At 39.6% G+C, this 15,194-nt stretch overlaps 1 protein-coding gene across 2 annotated transcripts in view; it reads right to left on the bottom strand.

Annotated features, from left to right (window-relative positions):
- The window catches only part of EEFSEC (eukaryotic elongation factor, selenocysteine-tRNA specific), a 129,088-nt gene that overhangs the window by 38,924 nt on the left and 74,970 nt on the right, over positions 1 to 15,194 (bottom strand). For both annotated transcript variants that reach the window (XM_069812183.1, XM_069812184.1), the window contains exon 6: positions 3,401 to 3,557. In XM_069812183.1, the coding sequence (XP_069668284.1) occupies positions 3,401 to 3,557 (157 nt within the window). The remainder of the gene's footprint in view (positions 1 to 3,400; positions 3,558 to 15,194) is intronic.

Here is a 15,194-nt window from a genome sequence, read left to right as displayed (position 1 = left end):
AAAAGCATGCCTGAACACAAAACCAGAAACGAGATGAAAAATACATTGTCTTTCTACTTTCCACCACCCTGTCCGTTTTACCCTGAGACAGGCACTAGCCAACATCCAGGCAAACTACACCTGTACTCTCAAAATGAAACCACGTCTTCCTCCTCTGCAAAGGTGATCTGGCAGCACAAGAAATCTCCGCTAAATAGCATCTCTCAATGGTCGAGTTACACTTAGCTTTATTTCAGGTTATTAGCTTTACTTCTACTTCCTTGGACCACCCTAAGGGATTCTTCTCCATTATGTTCTTCAACAACTTGCAGATAATCATATCTCCCACTTAGACATCATTTAGCCAAGTTTCATGCATTTCTTTTCATCTTCTTTCCCTCATAAATCAATCCCTTCAGCCTCTCTAGCATTCTTGCTCCTCTTCCCTGAATTTCTTCCAAACTGCTGACATCTTTCAGTGACTGAGGAACTTCCAACTGCATGCTGTATTCTAGATGTGTGTTTTGTACTCTAAAGAAAGATAATTAACCCTTTTCAAGAAATATTAATGCTCCAAGCCTGGAATAAATCTAAATCAGAGATTTCTTTTTTTTTTTTCCAGAATGGATAGTAATTATCCCCATTTCACAGAGCAGAAGAGCAAAGAATCTGACTTATTGCTGCACGCAAGTAGTGCCAGAATAAGAAACAGATCCGTTTTCTGCCATTCCCAGTCGCGAGGTCTGCCAAGTTTCAGCCCACAGACAACGCAAGACAACGTTCCCAGGCTGTGATCTATAGGCAAACACAAGCCATTTCCAAGTGACTATGGAACAACACTTGGGGAGCCCAACACTTGCTCGCGTGAGCGGGCGCAGTGCCGGAGGCTGTTGGCACCAGCGGGACTGTGTCATACCCTACAATGTGCCATGGTCTGCTGCTACCTTAAGTAGTCAGGACACACATCTCCAATACATCTACCTGATTTTTATTGCTATGTAGAGGTTTGTTTCTAAAGCCAGCCCTCAGCTATCATCACATTAACTACCCAAACAAGCTATTCAAGTCCAGAAGTTAAGACTGGTTTTACGTACAAGAGGACTGACTGACTGCCAGGCTGAGGCAGTCCAAGGCAGTTTTCAACTTGCACATTTCCTTCCCTTCCCTCCCACTCCCCGATCCTTTTGTGAAGGAATCGCAGCGAAATAACTTCAGAAAAATTAAAAAGAGCTCTTCGCAAAAGAAATCTGTAAGAGAGACTATACAAGGGGAGGCAAGGCTGAAGAATAGGGGGGAAGGGAGAGAAGAGTATGGTCAGTTAAATTTAATTTTAAAAGAACACCAACCCCCCCAAAAAAACCCCTAAACACCCACAAACAGGATGCAGACACATTAAAAAAGCAACACTGACCTAACAAAGGAATGTGAACTGCAGTTGACTTAAACAGCATCACAGCAATAGCCCTCCCCCTACACACAAATCTCTGCAACTCTTAAAGACACAGGTTTTTAGGCCCTTCCAAATTCTGTGGTTCTTTCCGCTGCTAGCCACATGTTGTTTGATACTCTTAGCTTGAGCTATTTTAGCTTATTGCCTCTTCTTTCCAGACAACAATAGTACCCAAGTTTGACCCAGACTACAGCAAAGCAAAATAAGTTGTATTATTCTGCCTATCTTAGAGAGGTATTAAATTCTAGTATTCTGCTACGCATTCTTCTCATTGAAAGAACAAACTATAATGGGTCCTCTGTTTCATAGTCTGCTGTTAAACATCAGAAGAATATAACCAAGATTAGATAATGAACACCTTGGTGAAAGGTATCATTTCTTCCCACTACTCAATCTACAGAGCAAAAAGCAATTTTCTAAATCTGTGTACGATTTTCTTAATGTGACTGCTGGTTCACAATTATAGTTACTGCTTACATCCCCAATGGTGACAAAGACTCCTTATTAGGCTTCTCCCGTGAAGAACCATTTCCTCCATCCAAAATGTGGAAATGGCAACATAAATGTCATCCTCCTGTTGTTCTTCTCTTTCATCATATTTTTGCCTCCAGGAGAGAAAAGCTAGTAAGAACACTACATTTTTAAGCAAGATATCATCTTGATTTTCAGCTTGAACCCTTTTCAGCGTTAAGGTCATTTACACACCATTTCACCTAAAGGTACCTATCTCAGTGAACGCTTAAAAGCTTTTCTATACTAGAAAATGCAAAACATACATAAATCTGGTGCAACTTCTTTCTTTAAATATGCATTGTGCTTGCTAATTAGGCTCTCAGACCTATTTGCAAAGTCTAGCATTTGGTGATGAAACTGGAATTACAGCTAGACTAGAATACAGGAGGTTTTTTGTCTAGTCAGAAATTCTTATCTTGTGATAGGAAGAAAAAAGGAAATTTGCTGAGGGTCAAAATCAGTGCAGTCACATCAAGCCTTAAGTTAAATGGAAAAAAAGTCCATCTTCAGCAAGAAATCCAGAAGCTTCAGTTTTCTCTATAGATCAATCACTATGTGACTGTTTGCTGTCATAGAACATCATGACTTCTTTTCTCCACTTGTACAACAGACATAATCTCATTCATCTCCCTAAAAAGGGCGGAGGATTAGCTAGTAACAAATGGGCTGAAGACAATACAGAAATACAAAAGTACTCCTAGTATCGTTAAAATCTTATCCCACAATCTGAGTTAAATGCAGCACCTATTATTGCCCTTTGAAAAGGCTCAGAACAACTTTCCTACCTCAAGGAGAAAAAAAAACCCCAGTAATGACACTTAGAAACTCTAGCACCAATCATTCCCTGTGCTCTAAACTAAGGAGGCATAAATCCTTGCTGTAATTCACCAAGGATGAAAAATACAATAATATATAATATCATAAAACCAGGAGACACAAGCAATAAAAAACCCTCTCAAATACTCATTTATCAAGCAGGTTTTGCTTGAAGGCAAGTTAGGTAGTAAATTGGCTCTGTTCTGCATGTTAAGGAACTTGCATCCACTATACTATATTTAATACGTAGCTACAGGTAAAAATGGTTGCAGGTTTGCTGTCCTTTGTTTGTTCAGAAGGGCTCTGGTGCAAATCATACATATGTTAAGAGAGAAAAGATTTCCACAAACCTTTCTGGGCAGAGCATGATTTCTATGTTATTGACACTTAATAGGAAGTCATTTTAAGACCTGAGTTTGATGACACAGGAGACATGGCTTCAGGCCATTCAGTCTCACAATGTAAGCCAGAGCCACCATCATTTAATTAGAAGAGATACAATCCACCAAATCATCAGTGGTCCAACGGGGTATGAGTTGATTTCAAAACTTCAGGAGACTATTGGTAACATTCAGACTTACATTATGGAAAGATCCTCTACACTTGACATAGATTAGTATTTGTTAGCTCATAAGCACCTACCTGGAATTCGGATTTTAAATTTGCCACTTTGTCCAAAACCACCATCTATTATTCCATCTTCTCCTGTAGATAGTTTGACTTTTAGACCCACGAAAATCTGGATGTTTGTTTCCTTTTTAAACAATGAACGACCAATCACACTGTAATCATCCATCACCTGCAAAACAAATAGGGCTTCATAAGCCTACAATCTAAAGTGACAAGAAAAATTATGCCTATGATATACACTAAGTTTGGTAACTTCTACCACCCTGCCCTTGGAAAACCATTTACCCCCAGATGAACAAAACTCTAGGTGAGCCAGTAAGGCAACTTTCGTCTAAAACCATAAAAGACTTTGTGAATTAATATATTTCTGCTTTCAGCTCCTTTCTTATAACATAAGAAAAATAAAACCTGCAACAGAACATTCTGTAAAGATCAGTTAATTAAAATCTTTTATGCTTTGAAATCTTTCCATCAAAGTCACTTAAGTACCTACGCTCACAAAAAGTTTATTCCATTATTTATCCTACAGCTAAGTACATTATCACCTATGTAAACATTCTCTGTCTCTTAGCTCCAGACCTGCACTCCAACAGCTACACTTCCAAAGAAACGACAGAATTACTCAGAGTTTCTAAAGAGAGCCTTTTAAATATTCACCTTTACATACACATTGATTTGTTAAACTAAAAGCCTTATGACCATTGTATCCAATTTTAATTTCAAGGTTTGTAACCCAGTGGGAAGAACCATTCCAAGTTGAATTCTTAATTAAGCTATCAGGAACAAGAGGCAGCAAGGTTGGTGGGTAAGGCAAGATAAACAACCCTCCCTTAGGCATTACAAAGTATAAGGTGCAGTCAAGTGAGCCTAATCCTGTAGGTGTGAATATCCTTGTATACCTAATGCCTGGAGTTACTCTACCTCGTAGCCACGGCAAGAACATTTATTTACTTATCAGAAGAAATAAGGGGATATTACTTAAATCTTTTCAAGATTTCTTTTTTTTTTTTTTGGTGGCAAAAGTTGCAGCTCTTCTTCATATCTAAAGAGCAATTTTTAGATAAACCTAAGGGTTTCAAAGACCAAAGTGACTTAGAACAGTAAAGAATTATAACCAATTTTGAACACCCCTCTTTATTCAGTTTAAATGATGACTCAAAGTATTGCTGGTTTATTAAGCCACTCTCCTTTCCTGAAGCCTCCTCCATAAACAGTAGTGCATATACAGACTCAAATCCCTAGCATTGTTGTTTATTATTTTGTTACATATGTATGCCTCTCTTTTAGCGCCAGCCTCAGTATGGCAGTAAATCTAGCATCAGAAATTTAGTTTTTGTTTTATTTTAAATAGGGTTTACTTGCTCAGCTATAAACAGTGTTTAAAGGGCTGTGCGATATTAGAGAGCACTGGCAGGACCTCACCCTTTCCCAGACCACACGATGCACATGCAGGATGAGAAATGTCTACAGCCCTTCTTCCTTCTTTCACATGGAGATGACAACAGTACAGGCAGCTCCACTCCCAGCTGGGTGTGGAATCAAGGCTGTAGGCAGAAGCACTCAGATGTCTCAACAACATTCGCTGCCTGAACATCCACTCCTCGTCTTTTCCCAAAAGGTCACATTTCTGGGGTTTTTTTCTGTGTCTGTCCTCTCCCACCCCCTCAACAAGCACTGCTTCGAAATAGCTTGTGAACCTTTAGTGGTAGTATCACTGCTTGGCAACCCCTGGCTTAAATTTAAAACTGAATAATGTCTTTTACTAGAGCTACTGATAATAGGTGGTGGGAGAGGGGGACGATAAGCTTTCAGGCACACTTGCCTGCCTTCAGGTCTGAAATAAAAGACTAGCAGAAAAAGAACCTGTTAATTCCAACCTGAAGAAGCACTTATATTCACAAAACCTTCTTCATTTTTCCAGTTGCATTAGCTGGTGAAATAAAAATATTACCTCTTCCTATAAACCTTTTATTCCTAAAACAAGAATTTCAAAACTGAACATCCCTCTCCTGCACCACTGCCTATGTGCTTCCTGCCCGTGTTTGAAATAGACTGTCTCTTACACTCCATTGAGGATCTTCCATATATCTATTATTTTGTAGTTATCCCCCCCAAAATGGCACAGGAAGTCAACTTTAAAGACAACATCTTTTATTTTTCCAAGAGCACTTCAAAGTTATCTTTAACTTAATTAAAAACGGAATTACAGGGTGAGCAGTCATAGTAGCCTAACATGGTTCAGTTTAGAGCCTCCCCAGCAAGGCTGTCAGAAAAAAACCTCAGAATTACTTCTGTGAACAAGTGACATACCTTTTGATTTTAAAACATCTAATCTTTTACAAGTATATGTGCTTTTTAGGGTCTTGCTCTTGTACACACAGTTTAGGAAAGTAACCAAGGGCTCCAGCTGCACTGTTCCTTTCACTCCAATGGTCAACTTGTTAAAAAAATCCCTCCTTTAGCTGATTGATATGTTCTGTCCATATCACCTTTATTCCTTGGGCATCTCTATAGGCCTTTAGCAGTGCTGAGATAGTAAGTGATCAGTCACTTGCCTGAATGACTGTTTGGAATAAAACCTTTATGTCCCAAAGTCTCAGTCTCATACACTGAATACCATACATCCCATCCTGTGTTGTCCATCCCCCCCAGTTAGCCTATCACCAATTTATCCCCAAAGAAGACTAAACAATAAGAGAATGCCTGACATAAGAACTAAGATAACTGATCAGTCTTTGCAGTAAAATAAATGGGTGGAGAGAATTGCTACATAGGAAACCTCATTTTCTCAACTTCAAGAGCATGTTAGAAAAATAAAAGAGAAATTAAATTTTTGGTTTAGTCATGTTTTGTAAAAAGGCACAGAAATGCATGTTGTTCTCTCCAACCGAAACTCAACACTTCCAATTACTTTACCAGCAATTTACCTCCAATCGCTGGATTTTAAGTTAATCCCCTTTGAGTTCCCAGAACATCTACAATGGCAATCACTTTGCCTATTAGCTGAACAGCCTTTTGGGAGATCTTTCTGCTTTTCTCTCACACACTCTTTTTTTGTTATAAAATATTATTAACTTAAATAGCCAAATGCCACAAAGACAGTGAGGGATAGACAGTAAGGGATACGCAGTCTGCTCTGAAGCAGCAGCAAGGGGCCTAGCAATGAGGGCAGACTAATTTTATTAACTTCAGGGAAACTTCAAAAAGCTTTAGGGCTTTAATGCCAGACAGAGACGACCCCAAAAGTCAGTTTAAGTGCTGCATAAACAAAGGATTAGGGCAAGAAAAAGCTGAAGGCTCCTTGCATTTCTTGTTTATATTGTCATATGACCTAGTAGGAGTGGGAGAGGGCTGCCTCTCTGACTTTAATCCCCCATGGTGTACAGTGGCGTTTCAGTTCACTGACCTACATTACGATAATATTTTTTTAAATTTATGGGCAGAAGTGCAGCATCAAACTCACTTAAGGACTTTAAAAAAAGAAAAGGGGCGGGGGGGGAGAAATACCCAGAGGAAAAAAAATTTCTGGCTGGTATAGTCTCCCCCTCTCACTTAGGTTAGATCAGCAGCTTAGAAAGGGATTTCAAGTTCAAAGGGAACGTCTCTGTTACTCTTGTTTTATGGCTTAGACCAGAGGACACAATAGCATTGAGTTTATGAAATATCCCTTCCCACTTGGCTTTTGTGTTTGCAGGAAAAAAGTAAACAGCACTTTATAACCATAGGTGAAGTATGTGCATCTCTGGCACATAACACTTTTGCTAATACCAAAAAGTTCACAGAAAAAAATTAACCACCTCACACTCCCCATCTAAGCAATACTTACGCTGTATATTGTTAGCAAAACCACAATTAATGCTACATGTGTTGGCATTCAGTGCAAACCATAATATAATTCCAAGGAAAAATAACTCTGCAATTTCCTTTTGAGCAGGGACAGCAAGCTATACTGTCCAGCCTGTTAAACCACCTTCATTTTTGAGATAACTTAGAAGTTACTGACATCTGAACACCCTCTCAAACAATCCATCACACACATTGAGAGCAAATAACTCTGTGTCTTAACATATCTGTAGGGGGAAAAAAAAAAAAAAAAGGAATCAGAACAGAAACACACAGGAAGAAACAAAGCAGTGCCAGAATGAGATGGAAAGTAAGAAAAGGTTTGAGATGCAGAAAGTAAAAGCACTGAATATTAAATACTAGAAAGAGACAGAGAGAAAAGAAGAATAACCTTTTCTGATTTAATCTAAAATTATATTGTTTTAAATAGAAATAAACCAATTTTTTTAAAAAGGATAAAAAAGTCTGAGGATTATTCTCAGCAAACTGATAAATGGCCCATTGAAACCAAAGCAGAAAACAACAGGAGGGGGGAAAAGAACAAAAAGAACCGATGACTAACACTGAAAATACGAAGTATTTTTATTACTTTACTTGTTCGTACTTTAGAAAAAGTACACTTGAGACGACATCATCATGATCAGTGACAGCTCATTTCTAGAAAACAGTTTCAAGCACTTTCCATTTCTGTGTCAGAAATGGGAATATTTTGGAGGCTGCAAATTCCTGTTCTTTTTTATAACATGGCTTCATGCATTGAGAAAAATGATGGTACATGAGACTGCAAAAAGAGTGAAGGAGAAAGGAACTGAGAGGATTTCACCGATGATTAGGTTTGCAGCTTTTTTGATTCTCCAAAGACTGTTCTAGCTTATAGTGTTGTTACCAAGAACTAGGTGAATGACTTGATACAAAGAACGCATGATTTGGTCAGCCACACCGTTTCCTCAAGAGCTTACATCAGCATAAAAATATTAAAGGCTTTTCTCCCTGCGATTCCCTCCAGCACTAGAAGCTTTCAGTTGTGTGTTTGGCTCTAAAGACCTTCTTTCTCACCATCTGCCAAGCGAACAAACTAAACTTCTGCCTTTGAACATCCATCCAGGAGGAAGCAATGGAGATGAAATGTTCATCTCCTTCAGTACTTCATGTCTCATTACTGCTGTTTTAATAGAGCAAGAAGCCATCACATAGACATTTCTGCATATCCACTAACTGGTTTTCAGATGCTTGTCCCATCTCTCCCCATCCTGTTTCTTGTATCCAAGAAACATCTCCCTTTCTCTACCCTTCTCTTCCTTTCTCAGTAAAAGGACAATTGCATTTGAGAATATATAACAAGCAGCCATCAAAGTCCCTTTCTTTGCTGAGCATTTTGCCATGACTACACCTTGGTTAAAACCAGTACAGTAGTGGAAAGAGTCTGGAGTATTGAGTCAGGAGAATAAGCAAGAACTGCATAACCGGACCAGTTTAGATTTTAAAAGCTCTATACGTACCAATCAGCACTCTCCAGGCATGCACAGGGTACAATCAGGGCACTAACTTCATTATGCACCTTTATAGAGCAAGTTTTCTTCACCTCTCTTTCAAGTTTAGAAGGGCTGAATCCCAAAAAAACACAGGCTCTAAATTCCTGGCACAGCCTAGTTAAGAACACATTCATTTTACCAAGTGAGAAGAAACTGGTTGATGTCATGATTTTATTAATCTTTACATTAATCTATGCTGTGTTCCCTTTATGTAAGAAAAGCAACGTCAACAGAGGGAAGAGAGGAGGCTACAGGCTGTTCCTACATACCATACTGCTCAGGACCTCCACCTCCAGAGCAGCCAGCCCCAGCTTGAAATGCTATAAAGATTAAAACCCCTGTAATGCTTACTATCCAAGCACAAACCAAGAAAGAGGCTGTTCTGTAGAGCAGAAGATCTGTAGATGCAGAAGTCTCAGACCTGGCCTTGTAAGAAGGACAGAGAGAAGACTGCCAAGCTGAAGAGGGCTCCTTCCAGGCTGCAGTTCTGAGCAGCAAGGAGGACTCTGGTGGTATCCCCATGACTTAAGAACACTCGGGCACTTTCTTCACCTATCTTAAAGTATTTTGACTGTGGCTATCTCAGGTTCTGAGATCTTAAACATCCAAAAAGAAACATCAGTGAGACCTGGCAAGTTTCATTTGAAATAGCGCATAGATCTGGCACATAGCAGTAGGTCAAGTGCACTGACAGTAAGTTAATGTTTTTCTAAAAGAAACCGCCCACAAATGGCTTGGGGAGGGCAGAGAGGAACAAAGAACAGCGGCTTACAAAATCCTCCCTGGAAATTAAGCAGGCAACAAAGACAGGCCTGCAAAGAGCTGCCTGAAGCAACTGATGCTGAGGAAGAGGAGAGAGCTGACTCCTGACACAGACTTGCATCCCCTTCTGAAGGCACCACATGGACGTACAAACATCTCAAGTCTGTCCCCTCCCGTAACGATCCCTAACTCCAGTGTGTGGATCCTCTGCCCAAAGCCCAACAGTCCACCATCTCTCTTGGGTAACAGTTTCCTTCTGCCATTTGGTTAACAAGGTTTGTGATATCAAGCAGTACAAGTCTGCGCTACACTGCTGAATATCTGTTAACTCCAATTCCAGTGAAGGTGTACAGCAGACGGATGGTTACAGTTCAATAATATGTAGGTGTAGATTTAGTTTACCTTTTTACTTTAAAAATGCCTAGGAAATTACATTTATATAAAACCTAAGTTATTTAAGTTGCAGAATTGGGCATTTAAGAAGTTAAGAAATGCCAGATGTCCATACAACCTTATTTCTGTCCCTCTTTGATATGCCCCACGATACAGTCTTTACGTGACCACATCCAAAAAAATTTCACAGGAACCCTGCCTTATTAAGTGCACAGGATAGAGGCACAGGGGAACAGAATTAATGTTGCATAGGCAACTGTAAATCTGGTATTTCCTAACTTTCAAGTGCTTGATTTTGCAACCTAAGTAACATTCTTAATTTATTTTTGTATCCAATAAATAAAATGGTGCATTGGTTGCCTTGCTGACAAACCGATTCCCCCACAGGTGACTCTTACACAACCTCAGAAAAATCAAGACCAGCTGTCCATACACTTGTAAGACCCAAAAGCATGTCTGCATTTTAAATTTAATAATATAAATAATAACCATAGGTGTTACTCAAACCTTGCAAAATTCTACTACCCAGTCGTGTGGAGCAAGCCATTCTTTTGTCCGTGAGTGAACAAAATACCAATCTTTTCATATGAGTAAGCAAGCAGATTCTATGACTTAGCTGGTACACTTTTATGACAAATTTATTCTACTGTGTTAATCTGTATGTTGTGTCAGTTGGTAAACATCACCATTCTTTTCCTCAGTATTGTTTAAGAGAAATTGTATTTCTGTTTAATGAGCATACAGCCCTCCCTTCCCCCACTAAGCTCCTCAAACCCTTTTACTCAAAAGCTAAACAAGAGCCAATAAATAAATGCATCTTTTATATTCCTATTTTACAGTGCATTTTAACTAGTGAATGTGCTATGCACTTTTATTCACCTGATTGCCTTCATTTCTGTATTATTACTGTATTTAGCATACCATCAGCAGCCAAGCAGAACCAAACAAACTCATGTTCAGACTTCAAAGCAGGAAAAATATTAATTGTGGCGTCTGCATGTTTACAGTAGATGGAGTGACATCCACCACTTCTCTCAGCTAGAGTCACCGAACATTCGGCTGACAGCCCAGGTCACTGCCTGTGCCTGCAGGCAGCACTCAATCAGTTTTCACTGTACAGTTTGGCCTTGTTACTCACGTTGTGCCTGTATTAGTCTGCACATCATTTCAGTCACCAAGAAAGCGTAATTGCCTGATGCAGTGTTTTATTTGCTACCTTGCTGGAACTACAGTGCCACTATAAGAAAACAGCAGATGAAGCATTAGCCCTAGTAAGCCAATGAAACATCCTTCATCTAGAAGTAAGTTAGATGGAAGAATCTAACTACCTGAGCAGGTCTGTTCATTCCTAGTGGCACTGCAACCATGCAACAGAAAATTCAAGGAACAGTATTTCTGTGGCAAATACTTTAAATACAGTGCACGTGCAACAACTGTGAAACAAATTCTGGTGTTACTGATAAGATATCTGGAAAGGATTCAGTGAAAAAATACCAGTGTTGCTTACACATGATCCACTACTTGGGAATCTTTCCAGACAGGAATACTCTGGCACTCCCATATTAACTTACCACCTCCCCAGAAGTCTGGTCTCATCCCTTAAGTGAACCACATTGGATGTTCCTGTTCACTCATGTGCAAGTTAATTTTTCCTCCTTCGTACCCTCCTTTGGCAGTTTGGTCAAGTGTGTGGCTGAGCTACTATCAACTTGACACATACTCTGTAAACTAAATGTTGGTGTTCTCATTCATAAAAAGCCATAAGGAATTAAAAGACAAAATATGGCTGATAACTGTTTAAAAAAAGCTGTTTTCACAATCACTGCTTTTCAAAATGTCTAGCTCCCTTAAGGATAGTCTGGGTCATTGCTGGTCATCAACAAATTTAAATACTATTTTCTCAAACTTCCTGCAGTTGCTTACTAGTACTCATCTCCACACTCTCTTATCCTTCTTCTGAAAGGCCAGATATATCTGTTAAGTGATGGTGACAAAGACCTTCCATTTGACCACTCAGGTAATGCGCTTGCTGACACAGCTCTTACTATCCTGTAAGAAGAGGAAAAAAAACCCCAACACTTTTTTAAGAGATGTTAAAAGATAAGCTTTTTCTCTTCCATTCAGGCTTCAGAAGAGATGCTCTGATAAAAATCTTGATAACTTACCCTGCTTTCACATCTTGCTCCTGCAACAATACTTTTCTCCTTGGGGACACTTAGATCACACCAATATTCAAACAATTAGTAACAAGTTGTTATTAAGCAATAAGTGATTCTTCCACCCTCCAGAAACAAAGCACGCTAGCTCCATGACAGCCTCAGTCCCCACGAGAACAAGTTTAATAAAAAAAACCTCACTGTCCAGCAACCCACAAAACTTGGGAACTGAGTGGCTATGAATAAAACTAGGACATCCCATGGCTGTGACATACGAAAGGAACTGCTGAAGAAACAAGTGCAACATTATTACTATCAAATAAGTAAAGTCTAAGAGCAAGGCAAATAATGAGAAAAATACATTATGAACTTTGAAATACATAGACAGAATGAATTATTCTTAATGTCAGAGGAACACAGGGAAAGCATCTTTAGGAAGGACAAGCCCATTTTCATAGGAAAACATTCTGCTATGCTTAAAATAGGAAACAATCGCAGCTGAGACATGCATGTATTTTTCACTACACAAGCTTGAAAGTGCAGAAGGCACAGCTTGTGCTATTCCGAGCAAGGCAGAGAGTTTTCCTTCTCCTTTTGTTTCTGCCACAGAGCTACTGATTTACGAGCATCCTCGACAATAGGACCCTGTGGCAACCATCCTAAGATAAATCCTGCTTCTGCAAACACTTTCAAAACTGGCAGAATATCTGAGTCATGCAGGAAAGCATGATGTATTTCTACGGTTCACCTTTCGGTTGAATCTCTCTGCACTCAACCTCTATGTCCATGGAAGCAAAAGAGAAAATAACGTGACAAATATAAAGGATTTATCCCAGGAACTGAGTAACTGCTTCATGAGTCAGACTAGAATTAATCTGCAATGCTGCGCAGAGGTAAAATTCAGCGAGGAAGGTATTTCAGAGATGACATTAGGATTAATACAAGTGTCTTTGCCCACAGAACTGTGAAGAGCTGACTGGTGAGCAGACTGTCTCCAGAAGCCAACAAGACCAAGGACAACAGTTGCTGTTTATCTTCATAAATTGCTTGTCTCTGACTCCAGGGGCTGCTGACTTGCTACAGTTTAGCAAACCCACATTCACAGCCACCACTGTACGGTATTCAGAGGGAGAAACTTTCTTCAGAGCATCTCATTTGCCCCTTTTTTCACCAAGATTCCCACATCACACTCCTTAAAGCAACACTGGTGTTCACAACAGCACTCTCAGCCTTACTTTTACCTTTTTATCAGTACAAGCCACTTATTCCCAGCCTAGCTCTTTTTCCTATCGAAATTACATTTGTCAGGCAGCCAAGGTTTTACAAAAATGAAGTGTCCAGAGGGCAACAGTCTCTGCCTCCACATAACTACGCCAGAAAGATGCTCTTGACAGAAACTTCCTTCCACTGAACTTCTCCCCTCTCTCAAGTCCTCTCTGCAAGAGAAAACTGGACTAGTATTTCACATCATTTTAAAAATCATCAAGTTAAGCAAATACAAACCTTTGCCGGTGCCCTCTTACTTCTGAGGGAATGGCAGATTTTGATTTTCCTTAAAACTAAAAGACTTACTCTAACCCCAAAACAAATCTGGTCTAAAGCAAAACAGAAGCAGTCACACACGTCTACAACAGTTATGAGATAAAAATCGTAACTGCAGTTTGAACCATGCAACTTTTTCATGACCAAGATGCAATCCCAGCATGGTTAGAAGCAAGTTTCCTGCACTATGCAGCACGTCAGACAACACTAACTTAACCAAAAAGCCAGATGATAAATGTTTTAAAGCCAAATTTCTCAGATACTACAGTAATACATACCAAAAATAAAAAGGTATTAGAAAATCAGCAGGCAAATAAGCAAGGAGATGGAAAAAAAAAGAGGTTCAAGGATATGCTGCGGAGAAGTAAATTCAAAGATCCTGGTGAACAACAGTAGTCAGGCTTTCTTTCTTTCCCAGTGCTCGACTCAGTCTTGGCATTAAAGAGGCAAGATACCAAAAGGAAACAGTGAGGAGTACAAAGAGAAATGCAAGGGTACCTTAATTTTTTGTAGAACACTTGCAGGTAAGAAAAAATCAGGAAGCTTCGGCGTGATTTTTCACTAAAACATACTAGTTCAAGACCATTTGCTAGGTTAAGTATGATTTTTTTACTTTTTTAAAATACAGTGTTTACCCAGTTCATGGATTTGATTTCTATGTGAAACAGCAAAAATGTCACACTTGCTCTTAGAGAGCCAAAAAATCTTTCAGAATAAATGTTCTTTTATTAAAGAAATAAACCTTAAAATCCAGGAGAGTGGCTTGCACAAGGGGAACAAAAGAAAAGTACTATGATGCTGAAACTTAATGAATTTACAATTCTTACTATTCCATCAGTGCTCTGAAATTAATCAGAATAGGAACAAAAAGTCAAACCATAAATGCCTGATTTCTCCTGGGTAAACTGGTAGTTAAACTGCAGGGAATTTATTTTTAATTCTAGCAGCAAGCAGGGGGGGCTTGGGAGAGCCCACATCAGATTAGCAGCAACATTTTACAAATAGGCACGACTGAATTCCACTACAACCCAGTTATGGGAGCATGTTTCCACCCTGTACTGAACTCGGGAAGGTGGACATTGCATGCCCCTGCCTCCCTCTCTCCCAGCCTTTCAGGAAGCTATGAAGCTAATTTTCCCCAGCAGTATTCTCTGGAGGAGCAGTTCACTTCTCATGAAGGTAACATGTATTTTTTAATTATTATTATTATTTTATGCCTCCCCAGGGAACGTGAGGAGGGGGGAGCTTCCTTGCTCAACAGAGAAAGAAATTTTCCTGTATCAGTGCCAAGAACAGACACCCTAAATTCAGCGATCCTAATCTCCAGCCATCCATCAGCAGCAGGGTGGGACCAGCTGATTCAGATTTTCTATTAGCTAGCGACTTTGTGTACTAAAATAAACCACTGTACCACCCAGTCATTCCTGCTGCGCTCTGCTCTGCAAAAGCACAAACTTAATAGTAGCTACCTCAACTAGCACTGTAAGAACTTCCCCAGCAGGCCTTTTGTAACTGGCACAATCCTCTTCCCACCAACTCTCCCAAGTCCCTGCGTGCCCCTGTGACTTTACACCATAA

This window comes from Haliaeetus albicilla, chromosome 24, assembly GCF_947461875.1.
Source record: "Haliaeetus albicilla chromosome 24, bHalAlb1.1, whole genome shotgun sequence".
Lineage (NCBI taxonomy): Eukaryota > Metazoa > Chordata > Aves > Accipitriformes > Accipitridae > Haliaeetus > Haliaeetus albicilla.
Note: the sequence above shows the minus strand (reverse complement) of the source record. Positions and strands in the feature narration are given on the sequence as shown.